At 58.5% G+C, this 16,985-nt stretch overlaps 1 protein-coding gene across 3 annotated transcripts; it reads right to left on the bottom strand.

Annotated features, from left to right (window-relative positions):
• Window positions 1-11,467: 11,467 nt before the first annotated feature.
• On the bottom strand, window positions 11,468-16,510 carry C1QTNF12 (C1q and TNF related 12). Of its 3 annotated transcripts, none has more exons than XM_066265215.1 (8): window positions 15,724-16,510; window positions 13,481-13,597; window positions 13,278-13,389; window positions 13,031-13,182; window positions 12,492-12,596; window positions 12,132-12,326; window positions 11,900-11,978; window positions 11,468-11,694 (listed from the first exon to the last, which is right to left on the bottom strand). In XM_066265215.1, exons 1-8 carry the CDS (start codon window positions 15,889-15,891, stop codon window positions 11,504-11,506), a joined length of 1,119 nt encoding a protein of 372 aa, XP_066121312.1. In that variant the 5' UTR covers window positions 15,892-16,510; the 3' UTR covers window positions 11,468-11,503. The 3 variants fall into 3 exon arrangements, with proteins under 3 accessions (XP_066121312.1, XP_066121313.1, XP_066121314.1); XM_066265216.1 differs by having other exon boundaries at window positions 12,132-12,216; window positions 15,724-16,508; XM_066265217.1 differs by having other exon boundaries at window positions 12,132-12,216; window positions 12,488-12,596; window positions 15,724-16,505.
• Window positions 16,511-16,985: the final 475 nt, after the last annotated feature.

Here is a 16,985-nt window from a genome sequence, read left to right as displayed (position 1 = left end):
CCACCATCCCTGGTTCTCTGGAATGTTACCCCTCCTGGGGGAGGCCTATTCAGACCACCCACCAACTGCAAGGCCCCAGGGGTGAGACTGGCTCAGGAGCCCCTCACCTGTCTACCTGGGTCCCTCTAGACAGGACAGGTGGCTACCTAGTCTCCCTGATTGCAGCCTCAGGATGCAAAATGCTGGTTATGCCTGGGTCCTCTCAGACCTTCACTGAGATCTTCATCCATCCACCCCCGAGTGGGGCCTTTGTTTGGCTGTGGTGACGGTTCTCAGAGATGTGCTCTGGATGGAATTGTGTTTCTCCAAAAGTATGTTCAAGTGTTGTCCCCAGTTCCTGTGCATGTAGCCTTATTTGCAGATGTACTTAAGGTTAAGCTGGGGTCATTAAAGGGGGGCCACTGCAGTACACCTGGTGTCCCTATGAGGAGACAGCCCTGGCTGGACAGCTCAGCTGGTTAGAGCATCATTTCAAAGCCTGGTGGTTGCCAGTTTGATCCCTGGTCAGGGTACATACAGAAACAAATTGATGTTCCTGTCTCTTTCTCTTTTCTTCTCTCATGGAAATCAACAAATAAAAAGAGGCAGAGGGCCACGGAGGAGACAGCATGTGACATCAGGCAGCAACAGAGTGATGCAGCTGAGCCAGATGCCACAATTGCCACCTCCAGAGGCTGGGAGAGGCCAGGAAGGGTTATACCCAGAGTCCTGGGGGAGTGCAGCCCTGCTAAGCCAGCACCTAGCTTCAAAGCAAACATGGGATCTTGAGAGGTCTCTTTCCAACCCCTGTGGGTCTCCTTGTTCTGAGACCATGAGGTCTGGGTCTCCCTAGAGCAAGGGTCCCCAAACTTTTTACACAAGGGGCCAGTTCACTGTCCCTCAGACCGTTGGAGGGCCGGACTATAAAAAAAACTATGAACAAATCCCTGTGCACACTGCACATATCTTATTTTAAAGTAAAAAAACAAAACAGGAACAAATACAATATTTAAAATAAAAAACAAGTAAATTTAAATCAAGAAACTGACCAGTATTTCAATGGGAACTATGGGCCTGCTTTTGGCTAATGAGATGGTCAATGTGCTCCTTTCAATGACCACCAATGAAAGAGGTGCCCCTTCCGGAAGTGCAGCGGGGGCCGGATAAATGGCCTCAGGGGGCCACATGTGGCCCGCGGGCCGTAGTTTGGGGACCCCTGCCCTAGAGGTCACCTCCCAGCTCCTGCACAAAGGACCCTCCCCACAGCATTGGGAGCTGGAACAGATCCCTTCACCTGGCCCCTATGACCACCCATTCCCCTTTCTTTGGGACCAGTATGAGCTCACACCCTCAGTTCTACTCCCCACAGAAAGTGCTCATCACAATCCCACCCTCTCCACTGTGCCCCCACAATCCCACCCTCTCTCCCTTCCCCCCAACATCCCTCTCCACTTGTCTCCAGTGCCCTTCTTGTTCCCAGCCCTTTCTGTCCCCACACAGTGAGTGAGTGCTGCTGGCTCCCCCCACCCACCCTGCTTCTGGCCCTCCTGCAGAAGACCCATGCAAGCTGGCCTCTCCTACCTTCCTGCTGGCCAGCCTCAAGGCTCTGCTTCTGCAGCAGTGACCCATGAGACCTGCAGCGTGACCTCGGCAGACGTCCCATGCCTGTGGCAGGAGCTCCCCGCTCTGCCCCGGGCCAAGGCTGGCAGGAGTTCAGAGGAAGCTCGTGGCCACAGTGGGTGGGGCTGGGGGGCTATACTCTCCATAGGTGCCTTGAAGCCCTTCTCACTGGCTGTGCCCTTGACCCACAAGGGAAACAAGAGACTCGAGAAAGATTAGCAACCCCTGGGAGGCAGGGGCCAGGTACCTGGGGACCTTCAGACCAGAGCCAGAGGGACCCTACTCTGGAAGCCAGCCACAGTTGCCCAGGTCAGAAGTCTAGACTGAGGTGCTGTCCCCAGTCCCGGCACCAACAGGCACCTGGGGGTCTACCAGCCCCACTGGACTAGTAGGCCCTGTAGAGATGGAGGCTCAGAGAGGGACAAGGTCTGCCCAAGCTGGTCCCAGAGAATCAGCCTTGGCAGAAGCTGAGTGTGAGAGTAAGAAGGCTCCTGTCCTTGCCCGGGACACACTAAGGGGCTGCAGCTGAGCCATCCCAGAGTGGGCGTGGGGGCCCCTCAGGCAGTGGTGAGGATCAAGGGTCTCTACCAAGGAGTCTCTCCTCGAGTCTAGAAATGAAAGCCAAAAAAAAAAAAAAAAAAGATAAAAAGAAGCCTGACCAGGCGGTGGCACAGTGGAAAGAGCGTCAGACTGGGATGCAGAGGACCCAGGTTCGAGACCCTGAGGTCGCCAGCTTGAGCACCTACTTATCTGGTTTGAGCAAAAGCCCACCAGCTGGGACCCAAGGTCGCTGGCTCCAATAAGGGGCTAATCGGTCTGTTGAAGGCCCACGGTCAAGGCACATATGAGAAAGCAATCAATGAACAACTAAGGTGTTGCAACATGCAATGAAAAACTAATGATTGATGCTTCTCATCTCTTTCCGTTCCTGTCTGTCTGTCCCTGTCTATCCCTCTCTCTGAGTCCCTCTCTGTCTCTGTAAAAAAAAAAAAAAAAGATAGAAATGAAAGCCACCCCTGCCCAGAAAGGGGACTCTGTTGCTGGGTGGGCAGCCAGACCTGGAGCCCCAGGGAGGCCCAGTAGTGAGGAGCAAGGGGGTCCACAAGGGGCAGCTGCTGGCCTAGCTACTCAGCAGGACAGTCCCACAGACACCTGTACCCACACACACAGGTGGTGCCCCGTGTGGCCTCTGCCCCCAGGTCCCTATACTTTTCCTGCACACAGTCCCAGGGCCCCTGATCCTGGCCAGCAGGATCCACCGGGCAAGGCTCAGCTGGCCATGGAGCTGGGTGAGCTCAAGGCTGGGAGAAACCAGGGGCTGTAGCATGTGGCCCTGGGAACCTGGACATTGTTCAGCAACATCCTCTAGAGCAGGGCTAGGCAACCTTTTTATACCTACCGCCCACTTTTGTATCTCTGTTAGTAGTAAAATTTTCTAACCGCCCACCGGTTCCACAGGAATGCTGATTTATAAAGTAGGGAAGAAACTTTACTTTATAAAATTTATAAAACAGAGTTACAGCAAGTTAAAGCATATAATAATAATTACTTACCAAGTACTTTATGTTGGATTTTTGCTAAGTTTGGCAGAATAAATCTTTATAAAACAACTTACTATAGTTAAATCTATCTTTTTATTTATACTTTGGTTGCTCTGCTACCACCCACCATGAAAGCTGGAATGCCCACTAGTGGGCAGTAGGGACCAGGTTGACTGCCACTGCCCTAGAGTAAACACCGCAGGCAGCAGCCAAACCTCTATGGCCTAACTGAAGGACAGGAGCCCAGGGAGAAGGCACTTGTCCAGCTCCCACCTCCTCTTAACCAAGGGCCTGACCCACCCCATGACCCGAAGAGAAGAAATCCAAGCCCCAGCCCCTCCCACCAGTGGCATCTGAGGGTCTCAGCAGCCCAGCCTCCAAGGGGCCCTCACACCCCACCAGCCACAGCTGCCCACCTGATCCCAACAAGAAGTGAGGGACAGATGGCCATAACCAGGAGCAAGCCCCTAGACATGTCTCCTCAGAGAAGGGATTGGTCAGCCTCCACAGGGGAGACATGAGATGTCTCCTGGGGTCTGGCCTTGGTGCATGGGGCTGTAGGGGGCCTCCTGCAGTCGGCAGGGAAATGAGAGGCTAAGAGACACTTCACTTCAGAAACGGAGCTATCTTGCCTGGCCTGTGGTGGCGCAGTGGATAGCACATCAACCTAGAACTCTGCGGTTGCCAGTTCGAAACCTGGGGCTTGCCCAGTCAAGACACATGCAGCAAGCAATGGACAACTCAAGTGAAGCAGCTGTGAGTCAATCCTCTCTCACCACTGCTCCGTAAAATCAATAAAATCTTTTTTATTTTTTTAAGAAAGAAATGGAGTTTTCTCAGCCTTCTGCTGACCCTCCCTGTTTCCTGCTGTTCTCCACCCCCTCACACACCCAGTCTCTGACAGGACAGCTTGGAGGGGCCGCGGGCACCAGCGAGGGTCCCTCCTGCTCTTGCCGCCGCCGCCCCGGTGTATGTGACACGGCGGCTGTTGCAAAACTGATGTTATCAGCCAGAGGAAGCTGTGAGTCATTGCGTGAGAGCAGGGCTGCACCCCAAACTCTCCCAAACAAAGGCCCTTTGTCCCCAAGCACCCCGTTCCTCACCAGGCCGCCTGGGCATACCGTCAGACACGCGGGCGGCCAGATGGGCCGATAGCGCCAGGCACAGGCGTGGGCAGGATGAGATCCTCAGCTGCCTTCACCCAGCTGCAGGGGGCAGGCCACGGGAGACCCAGGGCCGTGGGAGGCCCTGGGCTTTGAAGGCCTCAGCTCCTTGTTCCACTCAGGTTGCAGGGGCTGGAGATCCAGCATGTCCTTGACCCTGGGCAGGGCACTGAGGTCATGCAGAGGTCAGAGCCCAGAGGGCACACTGGACAAACCCAGTCAGTGAACAAAGGCCTCAAGACACAGCACCCTCTGCTCCCTGACAACAGCGCTGCCCCCAGGCAGCAATCTGTGCAGTACAGAGGCCTCAGACACCATAAGGGCTCCCTGCTACCCTCAGGGAGCTCCTGCCCCACTACCCATTGCTGGAAAGCTGTCCTTGAAGGAGGACACTCTTCCCTCATCCCACTGCCTGGGGTCCATCCCCACCTCAGGGTCCAGCAGTTGTGTGGCCGCCAGCCTGACCACCCAGCACGATGGGCTCCTTGGCTAGACCAATGCCATCAGGTATCCCCGACACCAAAGACCACAACCACAGCCAAGCCGGAGCAGTTACTGGCCAACCAGGGCTCCAGCCACCATGTCCCAGACACCGGCCCTGTGTCTGCTCCCAAGGGGTTTGGTGACTTTAGCTCTGCCAAGAGAGGCCAGGTCCCAGGGAGGAGACAGAGCGGACAGAGAGACCCCACTCCATACACGTCACACAGACACAGTTCCCTTTGAGCAGAGACAGTATCACAGCCACCAAGGATGCATGGGATCAGCACGAAGAGCCTGAGTACGCAGACCCAGAGAGAGGAGCATGAACATATCCACCTAGGTCCCCATGCCCCCCATGTCCCCCACATGCCTCTCTACCCCCTACACATGCCCCCATCCCCCTTATGCGCCCAGGCCACTCTCAGTCCTTGGCCCAGGCTACAGGAGTTCAGGATGTCTTGTCTGGGTGTGAGAACCTCCCAGGTCTGCAGGGAAGGGCCTGCCTAGGGACAGACAGCCCGAGGGATCCTTGGAGTAGACCCAGTGGTGGGATTCGGCTAGTTCGCACCACTCGCACCAGTTTGGCAGAACTGATACCTAACTTTTTTGTTGATATTGGCAAACCGGTTGTAAAAATGGCAGTTGTCATCAGGGTTCTCTCTAAGGTGGGTACCTGGGCAGCCACCCAATGTGGAAATCACAAATTTATATTCCCTACTCTCTTTTAACATTCGTCAGCACAACAGCGTATTCTTTCTTTTTTTTTTTCTGAAGTTGGAAACGGGGAGGCAGAGAGACAGACTCCCACATGCACCCGACCAGGATCCACCTGGTATGCCCACCAGGGGGCGATGCTCTGCCCATCTGGGGCATCGCTCTGTTGAGACTAGAGCCATTCTAGTGCCTGAGGCAGAGGCCATGGAGCCATCCTCAGCGCCTGGGCCAACCTTGCTCCAGTGGAGCCTCGGCTGTGGGAGGGGAATAGAGAGAAAGAGAGGAAGGAGAGGGGGAGGGGTGGAGAAGCAGATGGGCGCCTTCCCTGTGTGCCCTGGCCAGGAATCGAACCTGGGACTCCCGCACGCCAGGCTGATGCTCTACCACTGAGCCAACTGGCCAGGGCTCACAACAGAGTATTCTAAGTGCTTGTAGTCATGTTCATTTTGTCCATAGGGGGAAAAAATTGCAAATGAAGACACAAATCAAGAAGCAATATGGGGCCCTGGCTGGTTGGCTCAGCAGTAAGAGTGTCAACCCAGCATGTGGAAGTCCCGAGTTTGAGTTCCAACCAAGGCACACAGGAGAAGCAACCATCTGCTTTTCCACCTCCCCCCTCTAGCTCTTCTCTCTTCTCCTCCGGCGGCCAGCGTTCAAATGGTTCAAGCAAAAGTTGGCCTGGGCGCTGAGGATGGCTCCACAGCCTCCCCCTCAGACACTAAAATGACTCTGGTTGCAACAGAGCAATGGCCCCAGATGGGCAGAGCATCACCCCTACTGGGCTTGCCAAGTGAATCCCGGTCGAGTGCATGCAGGAGGAGTATGTCTCTGCCTCCCTGCCTCTCATTTAATAAAAATAAATAGCCTGACCTGTGGTGGCGCAGTGGATAAAGCATCGACCTGGAAATGCTGAGGTCGCCGGTTCGAAACCCTGGGCTTGCCTGGTCAAGGCACATATGGGAGTTGATGCTTCCTGCTCCTCCCCCCATCTCTCTCTCTCTCTTTCTCTCTCTCTCTCTCTCTCTCTCCTTTCTAAAATGAATAAATAAAATAAAAATAAAAATAAAAAAAAGAGACTTTAAAAAAAAAAGAAAAAGAAAAAAATAAAAATAAATAAATAAATTAATTAATTAATTTAAAAAACCAGAAAAGCGGCCCTGGCCGGTTGGCTCAGCGGTAGAGTGTCGGCCTGGCGTGTGGGAGACCCGGGTTCGATTCCTGGCCAGGGCACATAGGAGAAGCGCCCATTTGCTTCTCCACCCCCACCCCCTCCTTCCTCTCTGTCTCTCTCTTCCCCTCCTGCAGCCAAGGCTCCATTGGAGCAAAGATGGCCCGGGCACTGGGGATGGCTTCTTGGCCTCTGCCCCAGGCGCTAGAGTGGCTCTGGTCGTGGCAGAGCGTCGCCCCCGGAGGGGCAGAGCATCGCCCCCTGGTGGGCAGAGCATCGCCCCTGGTGGGCATACCGGGTGGATCCCGTTCAAGCGCATGCGGGAGTCTGTCTGACTGTCTCTCCCCGTTTCCAGCTTCAGAAAAATACAAAAAATAAAAATAAAAAACCCAGAAAAGCAATATGGAAATAAATAAGTTCTATTGTTTTTTGTCAGGTATCATTTAATATTTTTTCATTAATATTTTAAAACTCTTTCTTGGCCCTGGCCGGTTGGCTCAGCGGTAGAGCGTCGGCCTAGCGTGCGGAGGACCCGGGTTCGATTCCCGGCCAGGGCACACAGGAGAAGCGCCCATTTGCTTCTCCACCCCTCCGCCGCGCTTTCCTCTCTGTCTCTCTCTTCCCCTCCCGCAGCCAAGGCTCCATTGGAGCAAAGATGGCCCGGGCTCTGGGGATGGCTCTGTGGCCTCTCCCTCAGGCGCTAGAGTGGCTCTGGTCGCAATATGGCGATGCCCAGGATGGGCAGAGCATCGCCCCCTGGTGGGCAGAGCGTCGCCCCTGGTGGGCATGCCGGGTGAATCCCGGTTGGGCGCATGCGGGAGTCTGACTGTCTCTCCCCGTTTCCAGCTTCAGAAAAATACAAAAAAAAAAACAAACAAAAAAACAAAAAAACTCTTTCTTATCACATAATCTAGTTTGTGTACCTCTTTTATTATTCTTGTTTAATTATTAAATGTATAAAATAATAAACTACCTTTTGGTATATTGTTTTTTTTTATAGAGACAGAGAGAGGGATAGACAGGGACAGACAGACAGGACCGGAGAGAGATGAGAAGCATCAATTATTAGTTTTTCATTGCGCGTTGCAACACCTTAGTTGTTCATTGATTGCTTTCTCATATGTGCCTTGACCGCGGGCCTTCAGCAGACCGAGTAACCCGTTGCTGGAGCCAGCAACCTTTGGTTCAAGCTGGTGGGCTTTTGCTCAAACCAGATGAGCCCGTACTCAAGCTGGCGACTTCGGGGTCTCGAACCTGGGTCCTCTGCATCTCAGTCTGACGCTCTATCCACTGTGCCACCGCCTGGTCAGGCTTTTTTGGTTTTTTTTAAAGATTTTATTTATTCATTATAGGGAGGGAAGAGAGAGAGAGAGAGAGAGAGAGAGAGAGAGAGAGAGAAGGGGGGAGGAGCAGGAAGCATCAACTCCCATATGTGCCTTGACCAGGCAAGCCCAGGGTTTTGAACCGGCAACCTCAGCGTTTCCAGGTTGACGCTTTATCCACTGCGCCACCACAGATCAGGCCGGTATATATTTTTTTATACTTAAAACGGTCATTAGGGCGCAGAACGAGTTGTTAAATTATTTGAATCCCACCACTGAGTAGACCTCCCTCCCAGCCTCAGAATCAACCTGATGGGGGCAAAGTTAGCCCTAAAGCTCGACTCTGGACACAAAGGGCTGGCCTATCTTAGCTGTACCTTAAGTTTACGAGTACTCTACAGCCCAGGCCAGGTGAACAGTCTCTCCTGAAAGCCTCACTCCAACCTGTCCCTACCTGTGCCATCTCACCACCCCAGAGGGGATCATGGGAGGGGGGCCAGGCAGCCTCTTGCTCACAGTTGGGAGCCCCCAACCCTGCCTACCCCACCTCTCCCTGCTCCTGCCATAGCCTGGGATGGGGCCCGGCTGTCCAGTCCAGAGCTGCTCCTGGCCCCTGAGAGGACTTTCCAGCTATCCTGAGCCAAACATCTACATTCCTGTCTGCATTCAAACCGGACAGAAGCTGAAGGCGCTTGGGGAGTTGGCTCTGACCCAACACAGAGATCTATCTGTCCCTAGCACTCCAGGGCCACATAGGGGCCAGGAAAGGCCAATCAGCCCTGGGCCTGGCTATATCCCCAAGACCGGAGTTTGTGAAGCACTCAGCCAAGGTCCTCCCCTCAGCCCCCGTCCGGCAGGCAGCAGGTCAGACAGAGGTTCTGGGAAGTGAGCCCTAGGAGGGGTCAGCAAGGTCAGCCCAGCACCTCCCGCTGCTCCGGGTGGGGCTCCAGTCAGGGGTCAATCTGAGGCCAACTAGCAGTGTACTGGCCACTTGGCTCTGGCCATAGCCAGACGCTCAGGCCACCCCAAAGCCCAGCTCTACAACCGGAGACCAGTCCAGGGAGAGAGCCCAAACTCCCAGGCTCCTCTACCCCTGGGATCCCCAGCAAGCCCCCTGCCTTCAGCAGCAGCAGGTCTGGCTCAGTCTGCATATTATCCATAGGACCCCTGCTCAGGCTGGGTGAGCATGACCACAAAAACCCAAGGCCCTTTAGGGGGACTCTAGACCTCTCCCGAGGCCCCTGAGCAGCTTGTCAACACCGCAGTTTGGGCCGGGCCTAGGAGACGGTGCGACTGAGATGGGTGGGACAGCTGATCCAGGGTAGGGGGTCTTTGGGGGCTCACCTTGCGTTGACCCTTTGTATGCCCTGGGCGGGACAGCCTGTGTCCTTCAGGGCTGTTGTGAGCTTGGGGCCTAAACCCTGAGCCCTGAGCACCGCCCCCCAATTCATGTCCCTGGACCTCCTTACACCAGTAACCACTCTCCGCCCCCCACCCCTTGCTCCTGCACTCCAGCTGTGGGGGCTGGAGACAGCACATTCCAGGGGAGTCACAGCTAAGTGGCAATGACCTGAGATTAGGGGTCAGAGACAGGGGGGCAGGTGGAGCTGGGCGCCAGGACGCCGCTTCCCCAGCCCTGGCCACCTGCCCACGGCGAGCTCCTCGGGGCTGGCCTGGCCTTCCCTCTCCCCATCTCTCGTCTCCTCGTCTCTCGTCTCTTGTCTGTTCGCTGCACTTTGCAGAGCCCTGGGCCCCGTCTCTGGGTCTAGGTCTCCATCTCTGTCATCACAACTCCCTGCAGCAGGTCTGGATGGGGAGGTGAGACCTGCCCCCCTCTTGGGCCAGACAGGTCAGGGGACTGGCTGGTGTTGATGGACAGTCAGGAGAGCCCCCTGCTTTTGAGGACCCAGGAATGGCTGATGGGGTCTGGCTGGAGCCTGGCTGTGGTCCCTCAGCATTCCCACTGATAGCCCAGGGCGGTCGCCTCTGTAAACCGGCAGTCAGCACTTAACAGGTACCTATAGCCAAGCAGGCTGGCGCTCTGGCTCCGGGCAGCAGCCCCGTACAGGCCCCCAGGATGAGAGGTGGGGGCAGGGACTCATTCCTGCGCCTCCCTGGCTACCCTTCTTCTCCCCACCTCCTCACAGGGACTGCAGCCCGCACCCCCGCCTCATGGGCTGCCGGGACATCCCCACTCGGGCCAGGCTGGCGCCTACAGTCGCTGTGAAGCAGAGACACCTCCAGACTCCCCCAGCCTCTGACGCCACCCCGGGGGGACTAGAGGGAGAGGTGGGGACGGGTCAGTGGCCAAGCCCAGTGCTGCACAGACCAGCGCCCGACAGGCACCGAGGCTCTGCTGCCTCATTACCCAGCCAGGCCGGCCAGGGTCCCTGGGGGGAGGGGCTGGGTAATGGCCCTCAGGCTCCAGGCTCCACCTGCCCCACCTCCTACTCCTGCCCTCTGAGCCTGCAGACCGACCCCCAACCCCTGCAACTCCTCCAGCCCCCGCCCCCATCTACAGGATAAGGACTCTCTCCTCTTGTCTGCTCAGCCTTGAACTGGGGTCTCCAGGCTCTCGTGCTGTGGAGCAGAGTCGCCCCACACACCCCCGGGGCGTCTGCCAGGGGTCAGGGGCCAGCCTCATGCTCCAGGCGGCTGCCTGCCCAGAGCCCAGGTGCCAACCAGAGATGGTATCTCGACAGTTCCTCAGAGGCCTGGACATCCCGGGACCAATTTACATTCTTTGGTCTGGGTTTGCTGGAGCCGAAATGGGGTGGGGGCAGGGACCCCAAATCCAAAGGACCTACAGACCCCATCACTGGGGTAAGGTGTGGCAGCCACCAAGGGAAAGGTGGCCAGAAGCTAAGTGCCCTGCTGGTCTGGGCCTGGACAACCTTTGCTTAGCACCCCCACACACGCGCACACACAAACATGTGCAGTCAGCACACCTGGGCGGGCAGGGTCACCCTTCAGATTCACACTTGGTGCCTGTGGCCTGCACATGTGTATGCAGTCCTGTGCATTGCCCACACCCCATGCACTGCCCGTGCCTACCCCCACAGGATAAGGCTTCCAAGCCCCTCTCTGCTCCCCAGACACACACAGCACATGGCACATCGTCCTGCTCACCAAGTTCTGGGGCTTCGAGCACCCCAGGCTGAACGCATCTGTACCCTTGGCTCTGCAGGGGTCTACAGGCTGCTGTCCTGCAAGGCTGAACCAGCCCTGGGCAAGCAGAGGAGTGGTGTCAGGTGGTGGGCAAGACTACGCAGGGACCTGGCTGGACATCAGTCCTTGTCCTCAGGGTAAACAAGTACCTTGGCAGGCACAGGGCCTGTGGGGGCTACAGCTGAAGGATGCTCAGCTGGAGCCTTGCCTCCCCACACCACCCCCAGCTGAGGACTGTGTCCCAAGACCACGTGTTCCTCCATACCTACACTCCCACCCCCCACGGCAAGACAGTGACCAGACGACAGCAGCGAGGGCTAGGGATACTTTATTGCTGTGACCACATGTTTAACAGAGGGCAGTGGGGGTGGGTGACCAGGTAGTGTCCCATGGCCCTGAGAGTCCTCTTGATGCAGTTCCTCTGGGACCCGTCAGTGCCCTCACGTGCCCAGGAGCAGGCCGGAGAAGCTGGAGCCACTCTGGATGGTGAGGGCTGCCCCGGAGCCATTGTCCACGAAGATTGACGCATACTGTCCAGCCTGCAGACCCCCCACAGTGAATATCACCACCCACAGCACCCACATGCCCACAGGGAGCACATGGAGCACTCACCCCAGGTTTGTGGGGTCCCAAGGTCCTGAGTGGCCAAATGGCCGATGTTTGTCCATGTGCTGGGCTGGGGAAGCCCCTCTGAAGCTCAGAGGCACAGGACCCCTCCTTCCTGCCCAGCCCCTTCGGCCTCACCTGCAGCTGAAGCAGCCCCTGAACCAGCACTGTGAAGATCCTGCCACTGCCATCCAGGCCTGAGATGGCCTCCAGTGACCTGGACACAGTGCCCAGGGTGAGAGTCAGTGAAGTCCTGTGTGGGGACAGCTCCTCCACTCTCCATGGGCAGGGCAGTCCACACCCGGGCACCTACACCCAGCTCCCTATAATCCCCCAGTGTCAAGGGAGGCCCCCAGGAGGGCCCGCTCACGTGTGGCGATGGCACAGGGACTCGATGCAGATGAGCACCCGCACTGTGTCCCGGGCCCGGGCTCTGCCCTGCATCCCCCTGCGGTCTGCAGAGACAACCAGCTGCAGTGGCCCTCGGGGAGGATGGAGCAGAGAGGCGGGGGCTGGGGCTGGGGGCTTCGAGGCACACTGTCCAAGACAGGCCCAGGAGTGGCTGCTGGTTGAGGATGTGGGCGTTGGACCCCGTCCAAGCCCCCCATGGGAGCCAGGTTTGGAGCAGGAGGCAGCTCTGCCGTGGGACCCAGGCCTGGGACCTGCGATGTCAGGGCCTACCTGGGAGGGCCAGCCCCCACCCCACCCTGGCCCGGCCCCGCTCACCCACATGCAGGCTGGCGGAGAACTGGAAGATGGCGGTCACCGGGGCTGTGAATCGGCCAGACGCCAGGCTTAGGCCCGATCCCCGCAGGAAGGCGCCCTGGGCAGTGGGCTGCAGGGACAGCAGGTAAGTATAGTCTGCAGAACCCAGACACCCAGCCTGGGAGGCACCTGAGACCAACAGCCCCTGCCCCGAGAACACCCCAGGTGGACAGAACAGAGTATGACCTGTGCGTCTGCACCTACCTGGGCCTCTGGCCACAGGCTTCAGGCCCCTGGGCAGAAGAGGCCCCAAGAGCCCCCACAGAGAGGTAACTCTGCTGCCTGGCCACCTTGAACCCCATGCAAAGGCTTGGTGCAAGGTGGGGGTCTGGGCACATGGGACCTAGCCCTGACCATGGTGGCCACTTCCCCAGGGGCCCACTGCGTGCATGTGCTGTGGGCCCGCTCACTGTGGGGGACCCCTCAACATCCTGCCCCCAGCAGTGCTCCCAGAGACAACCAGGCTTTGCGGGGTCCCTGTGGGTGTCCCTCTAGCTCACTCACAGCCTGGAAGCCCTGCAGCTCCACCAGCGTCTTCTTGTCCACTATCACGGGACCCTTCAGCCGGCAGTGGAAGGCTTCAGCCACTAGCTGCCCACCCATCTCCTTGGGCAGCAACGAACCCCAAAACCCCGAGAATCGACGCTCAGTGGCCTCTGTGGGGCAAGAGCAGGGACAGCAGGTTGAGGCACCCTAGGGCCTGGGGGGCCCTCCTGAGTCTCTGGGAGGAGTCAGGGCAGAAGCACCTCACCTCTCAGCATCTCCTGAAACTCCTGCAGCAGAGCCTCCTGTGTGACTTCCGCACCAGCGGGCCCAGGGGGGCCCGGCGGCCCTGGGGGTCCTGGGGGGCCAGAGAGGCCTCGCTGGGGAAGGCAGGAGGACTTGAGGATCCCAGTAGGAGCCACTGCCACCCCAACCCTGGGCTCAGACCCCAGGCTCAGACTCCAGGCTCACCGACTTCTTGTCCCGGCCTCTGCACCGTTTCTTCGAGGCCCCATCATCCGGCCGCCGGACAAAGTTCAGCCATGTCATGTGGGCATCTGAGAACTCAGGCCCCGAGGCCTCAGGCAGCTAATAGGCCAAGGGGCAGATCTAGTGTTCTGATCTGGTCCCCACTGGGTCCTCTCTGCTGCCTCAGGGAAGAGTGGGGACCCTCAGGGCACAGGCCACCTCCGGCAGTACTTGGGGCACACACAGAAAGATGGTGCAAAGGCAGAGAAGGCCACTCCTGGGGACTCAGACCAGGACCTCAGGCAGGGTAATGGCTTAGGGCCTTGCTGGAAGCCAAGCCTGACATCCAGGCTCTGGCTGTGTGTTGGAGTTACCTGTCCCCTCCCACTGCACCCTGTTCCCAAGCAGACAGGCACACCTGTGCCTCCACAGAGGCTTGTTCCAGGCTGAGGCGGGTAGTGGAGGACAGGAGTAAGTTTTCCAAAGGTCTTTCTGAGAGTCCCAGAGCACCCCACTAAGCTGGGGAGGGGCCAAATGGGACCTGCTCCATGCTGGGCATTAAACATGCAAGCAAGCAGCCTGGAGCTCAGGCTGGCCCTGCTTCTCAAGCTTGAACCCGGGCCCCCAGCCACTGGCCAGAGCTCCCTGAGACTGTGCTCCCAACTCTCCAACCACTCTCCTGAGCTCCACACTGGGGGTAGAGGAAGAAACAGCCCTGCCTGTGTCAGAGAAGGAGATCTGTGCTCAGTAAGAGAGTGTGGCTGCAGAGACGGCCATCTCTGAGGAAGTCTGTGCAGGACTCAGACAGAAAGCTCATAAAAATGGGTAGGAGCAAAGCAAATGCTAGCCTGGCTTGATAGCCACTGCCTAGAAGCCAGCAGAATCTTGACAGTCCCCGGAGAGCCGTCCCAGGCTGGGCAAGACCAGGAGTCCTGGCCCCAGGTCTAGTCCCAGTCAACCCTCAGCCCAAGGCACAGATAGAGCAGCCTCCTGACCAGGGAAGACTGGGCTCTTTCCCAGTGGACCAGACAGGCCTCTGTCCTGAGGGGTTGGGAGAGGCAGGCAGGGTAGAGAGAACTTCCATCCCTGACCTGGACCCTACCAGGGAAGAGAGAGAAGCCAAGAACATTCATATGTCCCCTGAGTTCTGCCTGTGCCCCTGGCCACCACAGACCCTGGCTGTACCTGAGGTACGCAGGCATCGTAGAAGGCCAGGCGGGGGCGGATGAAGAACAGGGGTCCTGCCATGCAGGGAGGGTCGCCCTGGGGCATGTGTTACATGGCCCGTGGGTACTCCCATGGAGGCCCTGCCCTGGATAGAGGTCCACCTATCTGTCCCCAGATGGCCCTGTGCACTTGCTAGGTCAGCAACCACTCTTCTCTGGCTGGCAGGGCCCAGGGACGCACTCTCCTCACCTGCCCATCTGGAAAATGGTGCCTCCGGCTCAGTGGGGCCGCGTGGGCTGAGAGCAGCCGCTCTGGCCGCCACAAAGACGCCCTTGGGTGGAGGGAGGCTGGGATCAAAGGCACAAGGGCTGGCGGGGGGCCTGTCCTGGCAACTGCCGCTCCCCTCCCAATCCTGCGGCCCATGGGGTCAGTTCCAAGACCTCTCAGGAGATCCTCAGCCAACGATGGTGAGACCCAGGGCTGAGGCAGGTGTGGGGGTCTCAGATCTCAGAGGGGACCCGGGACAGGCTGGGGCCAGAAGAACCCTAAGGACAGGGGCACTCCCAAGCCAGAGGCCATGGGGTGGGAGAGTGCTGGCTACATAACAGAGTTGAGGGTGAGTACCTCCAGGAAGCACAGGTTCAGGCTAGCCTTGGCCTCTCCGATCCTGGCAATGTTGGGGGCCTGTTCTCAACAGAGGGTCTACTGGACAGCCGAGGAGCAGGCTACCCCAAGTGCCTCCCCAACCCCTCCTGAACTAGCAATTACACTTAAAGGCAGTAGGCTGCTAGGGCAGGACAGCCTAGGGCTTCAAAGCATTGGGTGCAGCCCTACTAGGAAGTCTCTCCTCTACCCCTATCCTCCCAGACTCATCGCAGGTCAGAGGCTAGCCCCAAATCCCTCTGCAGCAGATCCTGCCCAAAGCCCCACCCCACCAAGATGAAGAGGAAACCTGGACAGCCCGGTGGGCAAAACCTGCAGGTGAGAGCACAGTGCCCAGCCAGTCAAAGCCCCCTGAAACAAGAGGCGACCACAAGTGTGCTGCAAGCCCGCGCCCACGTGTGCTGGTCTGCGCGTACCTTGGGGGAGCCAAGCAGCCCCTCGCTGTTGGCTACGGTGGCGTTGGGGAGCTCAGTGTGCTGGCCCGGCTGCCGCGGCCTCTTTTGCTCCCGCCGGGCCCCGACGCCCCGGAGGAGCGTGAGCTGCGGCCAGAGGAGGACCACGGCCGCGGCCCAGGCCCAGCGCATGGCGGCAGCCCGCAGCTCCGGACCTCGGCGGCGGCTCAGCGCTGCATGTAGGGGCGCCCGGACGCGTTCATGGCTCAGAGCCCCCACGCGGAGGCGCTGCCCCGGGGAACGCCTGGCCGCCGCCAGTGCATGTCTGTGCGGGACGAGCCAGGCGCGGCGGCGCGGCGGGCAACCCGACGGGCAGATGGCCCGAGGGACGCGGCGGATCGCGCTCCTATCCCCGCAGGTTCGGCCAGCACCGGCTTTCCCTCGGGCGCACACTGCCCTCGCTTGCCCGCGCCGCCGCCAAATAAACCCTCCTCTCCGCCCCAAAGCTCCCGGGCTCCAAGGGGGAGGGCTCACAGGGATGATCCGTCAGCGAACTCCCAGGATGGCTGGGGGCGTGGACGGGGTCGGGCGCCCCCACTGACCACGCGCCTCCGCACTTGTACTAAGAAGCCAGCGTTTGTGGAGGAGCTCTCCTCCTCAGCCTTTCCCACGTGCTTTGGAAAGAGCCCCCACTCCTTCCCAGGAGACGGACTCACCCTGAGAACCGTTAACAAGGACTTGTCCTTCCCCCCATCCAAGCTAGGCTCCTGGCTTTTCACACTCGCCCCTTCAGGATGGTGCCCCAGAAACCCCAGGGTGGAGACACACATCAACCCCCTCCTGTGACCCACCTCCTTCAGGCTCTCCTGGATCCTGCTGGCCCTGCCAGGTTCCCCTGCCAGGGGTCCTGGAAACACTGAAAGCCTGGCCCGAGCCCTGCCCCTGGGAAAGGAACCATGGAAATGGAGCAGACCCACAAGGTTACCAGCCTTCTTTGGCCTTGACCACCCTGGGTGCTGCTTTTCCACTGTGCCTGGCGTGCCAGCAGGGGAGTGATGGACTGTTTGACCTCAAAGCAGTGACAGGTGGCCCCTCCTCATCTTGGGGGACAGGGCCAGTCCTTACTGCCCTCAGCCAGCCAGGACTCTTGGCTTCCTGAGCCAGCAGGGAAAGGGGGACTAGTCCCCAGGCCAGTCCCCTCAGAGGTCAGTACAAGCGTGAGCCCCAACTGACTGTCCCCTTCAAGAAGAGCCCATTCCCCCCACAGCCATCCTGCCCCAGGAGAG

This window comes from Saccopteryx bilineata, chromosome 3 (genome assembly GCF_036850765.1).
Source record: "Saccopteryx bilineata isolate mSacBil1 chromosome 3, mSacBil1_pri_phased_curated, whole genome shotgun sequence".
Taxonomy (NCBI): Eukaryota; Metazoa; Chordata; class Mammalia; order Chiroptera; family Emballonuridae; genus Saccopteryx; species Saccopteryx bilineata.
The sequence above is the reverse complement of the archived record's forward strand: the minus strand, read 5'-3'. Positions and strand labels throughout refer to the sequence as shown.

Bases quoted from the DNA above. Each gene is read 5' to 3' on its own strand.
- C1QTNF12 (XM_066265215.1), bottom strand. From the start codon at position 15,891: ATGCGCTGGGCCTGGGCCGCGGCCGTGGTCCTCCTCTGGCCGCAGCTC. The intron at 13,390-13,480 runs GTGAGCCTGGAG...TGCCTTCCCCAG, and splicing joins GAGGCCGGGACAAGAAGTCG to CGAGGCCTCTCTGGCCCCCC. The intron at 12,327-12,491 runs GTGGGTGAGCGG...ATCCTCAACCAG, and splicing joins AGTTCTCCGCCAGCCTGCAT to CAGCCACTCCTGGGCCTGTC.